General features: G+C 34.8%; 1 protein-coding gene across 1 annotated transcript in view; it reads left to right on the forward strand.

Annotated features, from left to right (window-relative positions):
- Positions 1-15,400, forward strand: part of LOC129235239 (beta-1 adrenergic receptor-like) — a 49,001-nt gene that overhangs the window by 29,449 nt on the left and 4,152 nt on the right. Inside the window, 4 exon segments of the mRNA XM_054868949.1 lie at positions 1,542-1,578; positions 1,580-1,855; positions 1,857-1,877; positions 2,745-2,868. Of these exon segments, the coding sequence (XP_054724924.1) occupies positions 1,542-1,578; positions 1,580-1,855; positions 1,857-1,877; positions 2,745-2,868 (458 nt within the window).

Here is a 15,400-nt window from a genome sequence, read left to right on the forward strand (position 1 = left end):
TTTTTCGTCATTATTCCGGCCCGGTAAGCTTTAATATCAGGGGAATTTCTTCAAGAAAGAAGAAAGATTTCACTTACCGGCAGAAAAAATATCCACAGGAATAATATCTAAGATAAGATATTCAAGAAGAAGTGTTTTTATTTTTGAAAATTTATACAATTTGTTATCGCAGGCTGCTTGAACTGTTATGGCTTAGATGGCAGCACGTCTTTATCATTTAACCCCACGGTTAAATACAAAATCAGTTGAATTAAGTTCGTTTTTTAAGCGTAGTTTTTCGAATGTAGTAAAAATAGGACTGGCTATTTGTTTTTTTCCGAAAGAAAAAAAAAACTTTACCCATCGAGTTGTTTGTAATTTTATTGTTTCGTATTCTAATATATATTCATAGGTTAACTAAATGAAAAGCGTAATTTCAATTTGGGGTGCTAATTATTTTTATTTGTACAAAGGGTCAAAAACTGTCATCAGAAGAATCTACATTGTCAATATACTATTTTTTTTCTGAGCAAAAATTATTCTATTGTAGTCTGAAATCTTACCTGATACTTATATTTTTGCTTATATTATGGCTTTAGTTTTCTGATCGGAGCCCTAGGTTTCAAAAACAGAAGAAAAAAACATCCTTACAATTAAGAAACAATTTAGCTACAGGTTGCATCAAGTTTTTCGTAACAGCAAGGAGCATTCCAATCTCATTTATTTTATTGCCTGACTTGTATTATTTATTGTATTTTAAGTGTTCATGCAATGCGTGATTAGTCTGGTTTTTTCGATACAGATAGTCCGGGCTGGGCCCGAACACTCATTCTTCTGGTAACCAGTCGAACGCTCTGCCGAGCGAGCCATTCAGCTCTGTCAGGCGCAACGCAAGTTAAAGTTACAAAATTAACCAAAAACCTCAGTCCGGTGCTTTAAAACAGATTTGAAAAAAAAAAATCAGAAAAAATTCTTAGAACGTGGGTGCATTTTTCGTCAATAGCCTTCACGATAAGCTTTAAAATGAGAGGTAAATCAAAGAAATCGATCAAGAAATAAGGAAGATCTCGCATAGGAACAAAAAGCAGACTTCAGAAATAATATGTAAGGATTATAACGTTCAGGATTTTCTCCGAAAAGTAAACCTTTGAGATTTGCCTCATCTGTGACTCGAACCAAGGCCCATTGGATCACGATGTGGTTCGCGATGCCTGCGTCTTCAGGTCGAGCCACTGTGGCTACGCATATCCTGCGTTCCTACGCGCGTTATGTCACAAAATCGGTTTACCCGCCCATAAGAAGTTATCACTTCAAAAATGGGTAGTAGTCAGTACAACATTTTGTTATCGTTGCTGCTACATACTGAAAATATTTGGTAAGGTTTAATTAGTGCAGTTCGACTCACAGTTTCTGAAGACGCCATTAAATTAAAATATCATTTATAACCGAAACACTTGAATTTGAATATTTTACTCAAATACTGAATCCCATTCTTACGTGAAGCAAAAATGTCCTTGCAAAACTTATACTTGAAGCATTAATTAACGTTGATTTTTCTGTAGGGGGGCTAGTCAATGTGGGCCAGCCATTCCAATGGGCCCTCAAGGAGAAGTCCCATTCTGCGCTGATAACCATCAGCAACTACCTGATTCCCCTGGCCATCATGATCTTTTGCTACTCCCGGATTTTTCGCGAAATCCACGTGCACATGAAACGGATACGCAAGACGTCCAACATCGACCTGGAGAACTCAGTGGCCCAGCAGAAGAAGGTGGCCATCACGCTATTCTGGGTCCTGGCGTGCTTTCTGCTCTGCTGGACACCTTTTGTGCTTTATTCGAACGCGGCTGTTTTCATCAAAGACAAGAGTAAATTGCCCCCCTATACTCAATCCTCTGGTACGTATGAGTTCTTCTTTGGTGGGAAAAGAAACTTATATTCTCATCTGTGTCATTTATGTTGCATAACGAGAGGGAAAAATTAATCGTCTCATGCTTCTAATTGCCTTAAATAGCTCTCTAGTTCTATTTTACTTGAATGTTCATTAATTCAATAGTTGGATTAGAGCTTCTTTACACTAAACTATTCAGAACCAGTCCAGATAAAAGTGACTTTGCTTTTGATTCGTAATCACGAAGTCTTTTCACATGGATCAATAGCAATACATCGTACCATTTTCATTTTACTACCGATTATTCCTAATCTATTATACACCAACCTTATTATTGGTATTAGGGGAGGGGATGTCAAAGTGTAATATTTGGACAAAAATACGGGGTCAGTGATGAATGTTTCTAAATTTTAGTCCACAAAACGTAGCTTTAGGTTATATTTGGTTGCTTAAAAAAGGGGGGGGGGGGGGACATGACGCCTTTCTGGATCTGCGCTTTATTCAGGGCAGCATGTATAAAAATTAGAGTAAAATTAGCTAATTAGTTTTCCTACCGAAAGGACTAACACCTATGTGTAATTTAAAATACCATGTAAACCGAAAATTGTTCGATTGACATTTTCATTAAAGGTAGGGGCAAAATTGCTTTTTTTTTTCTTGCTTCGGTTTAGGTTTTGTATTAGGTTTTTTTCTTTAAAGTTTTTTTTCTACTTTTAAGAATATTTTCAAGTGTTTTGAAAAATGTAGCAATAGCACATTGAAAGAATGTCAACGAAGGAAAAGTATATTTATCGTATGATTATCAATTTAATAATCAATCTTGGAGTTTTAAATCAAAGCTCTAGATATTTAGTAATTCTTTTCGTTATGTTAGGCGTACTGGTGTGGGTATCTTAACTCTGCTTGCAACCCTATCATCTACGCCTTTAGAAGTCCATCTTTCAGAAAAGGATACAAGGAAATCATGTGTGGAACTCCAGAGCATAACCTCAGTACGGGTAAGAATAGTAAATTTTTTCAAAAACATTTTTGCAATAGTTTTCATTTAAAGATCTTAAGATTTCAATTGATCTTAATGATATTATGAAATGTGCTTTATATTGCAGAAAATGGGAAAAATTGCCTCATGAATTCTATCTTCTTTTTTTAAAAATATTTTTATACATTTTTTCTTTAAACTTTTACCTGTATTCAGTATTTTTTAATGAAACTTTTGCTCACATTCAGTTTCTTTTATTAAAACATTTACTCGTATTCAGAATTTTTTATTCAAACTTTTACTGGTTTCAGTTTATTCCGTATTCTGTAAATTTTCAAAAAAATTTATAGTTGAAAATATAAGCTTGCCATGCGTGCCCTTTCAAGTAAAAAGACTATTAAAGAGAAAATCGAAACTCAACAATTGGGTGCATGTAAAGTAGAACACGTTTTTTAAATAATTGCACCATTTTTGATCAATGCAACAGCAGCATTATGTGAAAATCGGCTCTTCCTATGAAAGTAGGGTATCTGAAGCAGGATGTTCTGCATTGGAAACATTGGGAGATAATAAGAAGAATGCCGTTTTTATTTGCTGCAAGTTTACGCAAAAAAGCTATATTGAGGCAGTGGAATTGGATCACCATTTTGCAAGAGAATTTTATCTTGAACTTACGTTATGGATTATTTTGAATTCTGCTTTTCTGTTTTGTAACGCAATGTGAAACGATCCTTTTATTTTTTTTTTATATACTGATTTCAAAAACTGAGGAAAACCCACGAAAATTCCGATTTTCTCACTGAGTTACTGAGTTAAGTGAAATTGAGCTACATAATGCGACAAATAATTATGTCGGTAAGAAACAGCATAAAAATTAAATGAAAGAAATTTATAGTGCTTTAGAAATAGCATATGTATAAAACTAACAATCGAATGTTTCAATTTGGCATAGAAATACCCATGCAGAAGTAATTTAGCACATGTAGTAATGTGTGATACTGTCAATCATGTTATCTATGAGTTCTTTTAGCAGTGAGAGCTATCGCTTTTGCTAAACAATTGCATGCGCGGAAAGGGGGGAGGAATACGAGCAGCAATATGTCACAATTAAAGAATCCCAAGCATGTTCGCTGAGATTCAAGTCCGTCAGTCGAGCTGACCATTCCAAATGCAAAGTTTTGGTGCTGAAGATTAAATTCAACTATGTAGCTCTGATTCGGCATCAAGAATACCATCTTTATTATCCATAAAAGTGGGCATTCATGTCCCTCGAGGAAAGATATGGAAGTCTGTGAGTTCACCCAAAGACACACCACTCTATGGATACAGAGTACTTACTTCGTATGATCTTTTTCACTGAAGTTTTATGGAGATCATCAGTATGGAGAGGAGTTCAAATAACGCCTACTATCGCTGTAGAGTCTAAACCTGAACTCATTCGGGAAGAGAACAGGCTTTTTTGATCGACTCTCTAGCGGTGATGCATTGTAGACTTGACGCCTGTTTTTCGGTGACTGCATCAAAAAAGAATTAGAGTTAAGTTTGGTTGCAGTTCTATGAAATTGTGTGCATAATCGCAAAAATTGGTTATTTGCGTTAGTTAACTGTAGTTTTCCGTATTCAGCTGAACTTTCCATAGATGGTGATCGAACCAGTGTTAAGAAATTGAAAGTCAACCAATCACAGAAAGGCACAAAATCTGGTCCTCTCACTCTATTAAGGTCCATTTTCCATTTTATTTTTAGCATTTCAGTTATCTAAACCAATTAGACATTGGTGTTTCTTTGAAGATGTTTTACTTTACCTCCTTCTATTCATTCAATTTCCAATTCAATTAATAATCATTGCTGAAGTACTAATGGCATCAAACTATTTTAAAGTCAATAAAGTCAAAACCAAGGAACAACACACATACTTCCATTATTTCATTGTTGGCATACGTTTCCATGGTGTTCTACTTAGTTTGAAATCTCGCCTGTCTCTCTTGGCTACTACAACAGCATGTAACGCTACAGTTTTTCTATTTGACAAACGGAAACACATGATTTTTTTTTTTTTTTTGAAAAACACAAGAAATATAATCTGGTGGAAAGAGTTGACTGCAAAAATTATGACCGTGAGAACGAGACGGGCGCCATTCAGAAAACCTTATGCCATTTTATTGAAGCTATTTCGTTTAGGTTCAACATTTTTTAAAAAAATTACTAATATACCTTAAAAAAAAATTTTTTTTAATGCCTTATATTATAGGACTTAATTTAAGGAATACTTAAACTTTCATTTATAAATTGTTGACCACATTGAATTTTTACTTGTTTCATATTCCAAATATTCTAAATTCTTTGCATGTTGATGTATTTCCAGAGGCATTTGCACGACGAAGAATTACTGAAACTTCCTCAAGTCTTCGAATGCCATCTAGGATACGTACAATGTCTAGATTTTAACATTCCCCTCTACACCCCTCCTTCAATCCCCCCCCTTAATACAAAGAAAAAATTGTTCTTAGTTTCTAAAATTTAAAAATTAAATTGAAAAAAAGTAAACTTACGATTTCATTCCATTTGTTCTTTTGAATTTCTACTAGATCGTCAGTTTTTTGCACCTTTTAAATTATTTATTTATTTTTTGAACGAATTACATACTTACTCATGTTTTCTCTGATTTACACTACAACGAGTATATTTTAATAGTATTTAGAGAAGTATTTTAATTAAAAAATAGTTGGGAGTGGAGTTTAGTCTTTTACTTTTGTATCAAATGTTTCACTTTGTGAGTAGTACGTTTTTTGCAATGTTTAGTTGATTTCAAAAATTTACATACAGTAAACTCTCGATTATCCGCGAGCGGATTATCCGCGGGGTGGATTATCCGCCATTCAATCGACAATTACGAACATGTATTTTCGTAGCAGAAAGCAAATACCAATAGCTGCTTTTTGTACAAAAATTGTAAATTTAAACTAACTCGTTTTTGTTTTATTTATTAATTTATTAATTGTGCTTTCTTTATCGTACATACTTGTTCTTTATTGATGTTCAGTCCTGCTGTGCAAAAATACAAACTATATTTCCTCTTTGTAGACATTGTTGCGCATCAACACAGTTTAGTTTTTAAGGAAGGATAATTTTGACCTTATTTGTCCTTCATTTCAGCCTTCTTGCGGTTTATCCCCGACTTTTATTATCCGCGGCGGTTGTGCCACCCAATTCCGCGGATGTTTACTGTATGTGATATAAGTTTTATCATCAAAATATAATGTAATAACGAATCCAATGAAGTATTATTGAATAATACGGCGGATATTAAATAGAAAACTTTAATCAATAGATAAATCTACTAGGGCTTCCAATCCCGAAATCCCGATCCCGAATGATATTTCCCGGGATTAATCCCGTGTGATTGAGAGCAAAATCCCTCAAATTTTTTTCCATTCAAGCGTTTTTCAACTTTTGCCGTTCATAAAACTATTTTCACAAACACCATGACGCTGAAATGTGATGAAAACACATGAAGTTTGAATCACATTCCTCGTATATCTGCAAGTAGGGCGGGAAAAACTCTCATTTGATGAACGGTGAATTTACCATTGACAACACAATAAAAGTGGAGTATATTTTTCTGAAAATGAATTGGTATTCTCTTTCGAGGTTTCAGTTTTCATGCATTCAACAATTGAGAAAATGCGTAACATTTATAAACATTTTCAAAAATCATCATTAAAATCAAAAATCCGAAAAATTATGCATTAGAAAAAATAGAGAAAGTATTACAGATTGTAAAATCCCCTGGAGTTGGAGTAGCCTGAATGCAATACTGGAGCACTTCTGTAAGTTTAAAGAATGCACTAAAAACTGTTAACTTACAAAAAGAACATAATATATTTTTCGAAAGAAGAAAGCAATGAAAAACCTGAAATTATTTATATATTCGATCCGTCTCTCGAAGAGGCGTCAGAAATTTGGATGAAACACTGGATGATTCCCATGACAGTACTCCGCTCAAGTTTTTAAATGTCTCTTTGAAGTGAGAGGTAAAATTAGCAAAACCTTTTGCTAAGCTGCGACTTGGTAAAATCAAGCAGCATTCACTCGACTTGCTGAAATTAATCACATGCACTGACACAGCGACCAACGTTAATGAAGCAACAAGAGTAGTCTCAAAGCAAGTTAAATTGGATACAGTAAAACACATATCCAACCGACATTGTTTTGGTCCGAAATTTTTAGTTCTTTAGCAAACGCTAAGCATAAGAAGAAAAAATCTATTTCAGAAGGTGTTGAAGTTATTGGGGATATTTTGCTAAATCTCCACAATTATTTAATCTCTGTAAAAATAACAGCAGTGGAGCGACAGCACGTGTTTTCCTCAAGAGCATTATTTTTTGAGCAAAAATCCTTTCCCATCCCATACGAGCGATGCTTTGTTGAGACGCTATGGACTTTTTAGGGACACTTTTGCGTTCCAAACGATGATTGCTAATTGGGATCTGACTTTGTAGTGCTCTACAATTGATGTACGGAATTCGAGAAAACTACTAATTTGAGTGACAAAAGCAGTCCTTCCTAAAAACCACAACCTTTTCTGTTTGATACTTTAAAGTTTATTTTTTAGAACAATAAAGTCAATCCCGCGGGATCCCGGGGGATTGGCTCCTTACAATCCCAAAATCCAGCAGGACTGAATTCGGCGCGGGATTGGAAACCCTAAAATCTACCTTCCGTACTAAGAAATAAATTATTTTCATTTAAGTTTCAACCTTTTGAGCAGTAGAGACTACAAAAATGTTTACTGTAGTATTAATAAGACTTTTTAAGCATAACCATTTTCCAAGAAACTATTTAAGCAGTCTTTCTTGCTTTTTATATTCAATTAGAAGTTTTGAATGTAATAAGCAAAAATAATAATTTAAGCACATAATGGGCAAGCAATGTTTCAACTTTCATTTCAGTTCTTCATGAAGAATAGATTTTAGACATGTAATAAATTTATGCACAAAACTGCCTAAAAATTAGATTAAAACATTGAGGTAAAAAAACATTCAAGTAATAAAACAAAAATCATGGGTAAAATTACGAATTGTTAGTCAGTTATTTAAAATACTATTTCTTGAAAATTCATTACGAAACAAATCCTATTATCTTTTCCAGTTTTACCAATATAACTAAATATTAATAGATCAGCTTAGTTTAGAATGTAGTAGACGTTCAACCAGGGCAAGCCAGATGAAGAAAAGGATAGTAGTTTGGTAATTAGTTTTCAATATTTAAGCACACTTGAAACTAACGATCTAACAACAGCAGTCTGCAAAGGCTATGAAGAGACTAAGGATTGGTGTAACTGAGCTTTTAAAAATACTAATTGTAACCTAATACTTGCATGGCTTGAAAGTTTCTGCAAATTTATCTTTAAGTTAACTCATAGCTGATTGCCACCTTTAAATACGACTGTAGAAAAGGCAGATTTGGGACAAGGCAGATATCCTCGTAAAAGTTTTAAGAGATAGGGTTGACAAAAGTGTAAGATCTGCATATAGTTAAATTATTACTTTATCAGCAAATGTAATCAAAGTTTTTCTAGTTCTTGTTTGTTCTCTAGACTAGTTTGTTGACTAGTTCTCTAGTTCTAGTTGTAATCTAGTTTTTCTAGTTTGGAACTTTTCTTGAATGAAAAGTTCCGAACTTTTCATTCAAGAACCGCAAGTCCTTTAATCAATCCTATTCCCTATAGGATTGATTAAAGGACTTAATAGGTTTAGAGAGTCTAAACTTATGTGTAGTTTAGAGTAGAACCTTGGAGTGTCTACAGACCAAATACTATTGTTCTGGGGGTTATGAGCTGGTTGAATGGTAAATCAGTGAAAGGTATCTCTTTCAGCGTGGACTTGCGGCCCGTCTCAAAAGTTTCTGGCATCTTTGGAGTCATAGGAATGACTGAACTTTTTGGAACTCCTAAAACTTCTGTTTAAATTGTTTTTGCCCTTAGTCGCACTTATCGGTCACACATTCCCCATTTTACAAACTACTTCTCTCGTGAAAACCCAAGGATTTCATTGAACTGACTTTTGGTTGACCTGACGATTAACTGAAATGTTCACTGTTAATTCTTGTACACTTTCAGGACATCGACTATCATTTCCAAGCGACTTGAAGCGGCATACCGCATCAAATACTGTTTGTCGAGGCACAACAAGCAAACGAGCTGTCGTTCTACTTGGTTAAACAACTTTAAAATGGCAGATCTTTTGCTTAAAATTGTAAGAAAACTGAAAAACAATACATAAACTTGGAGATGTATTGTAAATTATCTTCTAATAAAGTGAGAAACAAAAATAAATAAGACCGGTCATTAAAATCAAATTACTTTACTTCCATTCGATGATGCAATATTTGTCCGTTTTTTTTTTTTTTTTTTTTTTTTTTTTTTTTTTGCCGCACCCTGTTTACTGCCGTGCTAAGCACAAAAGTAGAATCTCCAGTTGAGCTCAAGCTGAGATATTGTGTTTTAAAGTTTGGCTCTTCCATATATTTGGTTCAGATGTTTTTTTTAAAAATAATTCTTGATTAAATGACCCTAAGCATTTTATTTATAAAGTAAAATATGAAACAGAAAAAAACTTGGTTATAATTACTCAGTTTTGTGCAAAAGTGCAGGCATGAATACTTTTACTTCTGTGCTTAGCACGGTCGTATGAATAAACTGAAACTCCGGTTTAACTTTTGGTTCAGCTTTAGAAACCATTGCGCTGTTTTAGTTTGGGGTTTCTGTTGGAAAGAGAAAGAAAAACCAATTTAGTTTTGATTTAGACTTAGACTGGAATGGAAAAAATCAAAACTCATTAGCTTTCATTTTCAGACAGCAAAGTTCCATTGTAAGATGGAAAACCATACTTATTTTTCTTTCAAACAATATCAATCATAAGATAAATAAATACCTTTGTGCTGAATAGTAAAGTCAGACCAAACAACGTAAGTAGAAGCACAAATTTATAAATTACAGCAGACACGTGTTTCGGCGTTACAGGGAACGCCTTTTTCAATGCAAAAATAATGAGCTTATGGATGAAAAGACATCCGACAAAAGCTCTTTTGTCGGATGTCTTTTCATCCATAAGCTCATTATTTTTGCATTGAAAAAGGCGTTCCCTGTAACGCCGAAACACGTGTCTGCTGTAATTTATAAATTTGTGCTTCTACTTACGTTGTTTGGTCTGACTTTAATATCAATCATGTTTAAAAGTCAGAAATTACAAATATTATTTCAAGTTTCAAAGGCAGTCTAAAATAGAAAATGTAATTGTTATGATTAGACACACCTAACACAATATTTGGTTGAACGACGACTTGACTTATTTCTGGTGTTTCAGTAAGAAAGCTCTCAGTTATAAAACATATAGTTTTTTTTTCTAATTAAACTTACCTTTATGTGTACTTATGTCGAGCAGAAAAAGATGTGTGGATTGCATACATTTTTTGATGCTTAACCCTTTATATGTTCCGAGAAACCCAGAGCTATATAGCAACCCTATTTTTATTCATAAAAATCAAATTTTCCATTTTTCCCCGGAAAAAAACCGGTAAAAAACCGGGTTTTTTTCCACCACTTCAAAATTTCAGGAAATTTTACATCTCTAATTGAGCCATATAATTCTGGAATAGAACACAAAATGTAACGGAAGAAAACATTTATAGGGGAAAAAAATACTTATAATTGTTGCTGTTGGGACAAATAATGATTTTCTCTGTTATTCAAATTAATTTTCGCTCCATATTCTGCAGTAATAAAATAAAAATTACTTGGCGCATTATTGCTAATCGCATTGTGAATAGTCCATTTGTTCTGGATCAAAATACCTTAACTAATGACAAAAATATAAATCCTTACAAATATTCATTTTTTGAACTCCCGTATTTTCTTCTCTTCGCTTGTGGTTGTTTTACTCCATTAAAAGTAAAATCATCTCTCATCGAAGCCGGGATTAATAGCGAACTGGTAGCTGAAATAAACTTAGCACGCACCAGCGCAATTCCGCTAGCAATGGTGCGGCTCAACTCGTAAATTTTAGGTAAAGTTTATTGACTATTCCAGACTGATGATTTCATAAAAAGGAAGAAAACAGTCTCTGTATGTCATTACTGGGCTGTCTGTTTGTTGCAAGTCATCTAATAAAGTATGGTGCTTTTTCAGCCCAATCTGCCTCACTTTTTCATTATGTCCCAAAACTCGGCCTTGGTTCCCTCAATATTAGGATTAGAGACTTTCAGAATTTCAAAGATGCCAATCTAATCGATTCCTATTACGATAAATATCTTAGTATTATAAGGTCAAAGTCCAACCAAGAAGAATTAGAAGTGATTAGCAGGTCAATATTTTGAGAGATTACGACTGCATCCGAGAACAAAAATCAGAATTTATAGAGTTCACCTGTCAACATTAAGAGTAAATTTTCGCAAAGCTTTATGCATGTTGTTTTCTCTGCACTTCCATTTAATGTTCTGATACGTTTGGAAAATGTTCATATGTGGTACGCTTGAAATATGCATGTACTTCTAATAAATATGCATGCTCCATTAACGCATCTAACTTGGTCAAGATGCATGTGTGTATACTGTGATTATCTTGTTAATGTTTACAGTTGGGACAAACCTAACCTGGCAGCATTGTGAAGGCGACGCAGAGCCTCATCACAGCATTATGGACACTGCCAGATCAGCTTTGCCCCAACTATGCTTGCGTTCGACGAACCTCACCGGTCGACCGGTGAGTAACTGGTTTTCTAACCGAAGCGTTCTTGAGAACTACCGGTTAACTGGTTGCTTCCGATGTCGTTTTATGAGCCTCACCGGTTGATCTACCAGTCAACCGCAACTCTAGCTGGTTGATTGGTTGACGGAACCACGTGATATTTTTGACCAATTATTTGTATTTTTCACCTGCGTGTTATTTGCCTGCGTCATGTCTGTGCAAGTAACCGCTGATCAACCGAAAGCGTTCGATGAAGCATTGGTTCGTGAACAACCGGTTAGTAACTGCTGACGTCATTACTGTCACGTGATTAACCAACCGGTCGCTATCGGTCGTGCTCGTCGAAAGTAAACTATATGTGTGTTTACAATTACTCATAATTCAAAAATATGTATGTACTAGCAAAAATACCCGGCGTTGCCTGGGTCAGTAATAATTATTAGAAAAAATCGTTACTTGCTTTTGTTTTCTGTTTTGAGTGAAAGAATTTAAAACACATCTTTTTGACGTGATTAAAAATCGAGTTTCTTCCTTACCCATAAAACTAAAATAGCAATAAGTATAAAGAACAAAGTAGTATTGATTTAGAAACGAATGCACTATATTTAAGCATATACAAATTTAAAAAACATGAAATTAATCTTCTCATATTTAAAAAGATTAATTTGTTGATACTTTTTTTTTAACATGGAGTCTAAAACCTTCTCTATATGGCTAATGAAGTACGAAGTGATTAAAAAAAAGTAGCTGCGCTCGTAATCCCCTTATACTTGCTTTAGTTATTTCGGGAAATTTCAATCATTGTGGCTCTTGGTGCGATTTTACCGAATTTGCGAAAGTCGTTTCGGGTTACCTTCGATGATGCTCCCCCATTCTTTCCTTACTTTGTAAAACGATATGATATTAATTTTCGTTACAGAAATATCGTCGCCAGATGCTGAGATATTTTTGGTCACCATAAAATGGCGCTAAACAGTTTCATCCGAAATGTTACCAAAATAAGTAATACAATTTGGTGATTGTTTGAAATTGTGCAAAAAGGAAAATTAATGAAAGTTTTTGTGCTGCTTATGAATTTGCCTAATTTAGTTGCTGGATTATTTAACACAGTAAAAAAAGTCCTTTGAAAATTCTTTGATTGGCGATATTTTGTTTACATGGTGAAAACTGAGAAACATTATGACGTAGTCTTCGGCTTCAAAAACAGCAACGTTGAAAAAACTGCCAAATATCAGCTACGGAAATCTTTCTGCAAAAATTTTGGCGATCTGCTGGTTGTTTGGATAATGAGTAAGTGTTCAATCAGCATAAATAATAATAAAAACCATTAATTACATTAAAGTTCCGTTTAAATGGAAAATCATCAGCCAAATCATGTATTATTTGCCAATCTTGTGCAAAAATCTTACTTCAAGATTTGACTTGAGAAAAGCCTTGAACAATCACGAAAAGCAAAGAAAGTCAACAATACAACAATTGTCGCTATCGACAGGGAGTTGAGATGACACACTAAATACTGTATTGAGTTGAGGAAAGCCTTCGAACATGGATCTAAAAAGCTCATAACTCGTTTTTTATTCTACTTAGAAATTTCGAACAGGTGCCATCTTCAGCAGAAAAATCAGAGCTTTCGATGGACATATAATGTAAATATGTGCAAGTATTTTTTCATCCCAATATTAGAGAATTTATACAAAAATTGTGTTTTATTGCCCCCCTAAGGGGGTTTTGCCCCCCATAACGGGACGAAAACTACCCTATGTGTTATTCTGATGCATAAGCTATATTATTGTAAAGTTTCATCAAAATCCGTTCAGTAGTTTTTGCGTGAAAGAGTAACAAACATCCATCCATACATCCATACATCCATACAGACAAACTTTCGCATATATAATATTAGTAAGATTTTCAAATGTCAAATGACTTATTTTAAATGTATGAGCGTGAAGGAGGGGGGGGGGGGGGGGGGGAGGGTTGAGTTTGATCTTCACCCTTTTAAATAATTAGAAAGTTAACTCTTGAAATCGAGTGGTGTAATTATTTAAAACATACATGGCTAATATCATGTTAACTCATGTGGCAGTTTCTGAATTTAAGACATGGATTGAAGAATTTGTAGACGAGGATAGCTCTTCGTTCGACTCCACTGCCAGCGGTTCTGATACACTGGTATGCAAAATTAAGAGAATTTTTAGATTTGGTCTCCAGAACTACTAGACCGATTTTAATGAAATTTGGTCATGCATTGACACAATACAAAACAAATAACAATCCAACATTCAAAATACACACACGCATGATCATAACAGCACTCAGCACTCTTTGGAGCTGGAAAATATGAAACAGCGGTTGCAAAATTGAGCAAAAAATGGGTTAGCAGGGGTCTGGTCCGCTTTAAGAGATATACTGGTCTAGCAGCGTAATCCTATACACTTGAAACGAGGCAATTTACGAGTTAGTGGAGCACTTGCTCCCACTCGCTCAACAAGGCTTTTTTCAGGTCATGAATGGTAATCGGAGGGGGGTTGAGAGTTGCTATTGCGCACCCAAGAGCGTCTCAGACATGCTCTGCGGGATTGAAGTCAGGATATCCCTTTTCAGAAATTCGTGACGGAAGAGCTCTATATGGCCTCGCGTTACTGCCCATTAAAATGAACTCATTGCCACTGCACCCCGAAGAGGTCAATGTAGGACTTCAAAACCTCATCTCTATACCTCACAAATGTCACAGAGCTCTTTCAAAGACATGGTGGGTTGTGTGGCCACCCTACATGATGCCTGCAGAGATCATCAAATCTCCGCTGCCGTAATGGTCGATTTCGCGAATATTGGAGGGCAGGTAGGCGGGCTCCTGTTTCTCCCCATACGAACGTACGATGACAATCGTTGGTTAAGCTGAACCGGGGCTCGTCTGTGCAGAGAACGGTCGCCCATTAATTATTTCATGTCCAATTAATCCAAATTAGAAATTCAGTAATAGCTTTTCTTTTCTTTTAAAAGCTTTAATATGTTGATGTTGATAAGGTTTTTAAGACATCAAACAGTAACACAAGATGTCATAATTCAAGCACTAAAAACTGGTTTGCTGTTACTCTGCATAGTATGTAACTCAAGAATGATAATCCAATCGATTTATATTTACTACAAAAGTTTCCAATTTTCAGCCATATTCTTTTAATGTTTCTGAGTCATATTCATCTAGTTTAAAAGGCTTTATTGGAGGGTGTATCACACCCAAAACAAGAGTTTGCTTGTTCTATTTTGGAGGGTCACTGAGAGCCGAGGCGGCCCCTTGTAAGTTAGGTTACCGAGTCCCCCTCCCTTCATTAAACTGATATAACTTAAGCTACACAATAGGGAAGTTGCAACCTATTAAATGTTCATATTTTGGCTATTGGATATTGTTAATTGACCCTCAAAACTAAAAAATTCACCATCGCCGAATTTTAAAACACCGTGGTTGATTTTTAATGAATTTTTAAAAATCCACGCGCAAAAGTGCGCTCTTCTGAAACGTCACGAGCCTACGTCACAGGGCGCGAATGGGCCGAAGATCCCTTGTTTTCGCTAGGGACATTTTGAGGGCGCTGATATTTTTATTTTTTAGAAATTCAATAGGGTCTGGTGGGGGAAAGTGGTCAATGGGGTAAAGTGGTCATAGTTCAAATAAATAGCTATAGCTTGGAAATTAATGTTCGAATGAATGTGAACATTTTATTTTAGGGTAGCTCATTTAGAAACTACATTTTCAATACAAAATTTTACAACTAACAAAATTTTATTTGGTTAAAAAAAAATATTTTGTG

Source organism: Uloborus diversus, chromosome 2 (genome assembly GCF_026930045.1).
Source record: "Uloborus diversus isolate 005 chromosome 2, Udiv.v.3.1, whole genome shotgun sequence".
NCBI lineage: Eukaryota > Metazoa > Arthropoda > Arachnida > Araneae > Uloboridae > Uloborus > Uloborus diversus.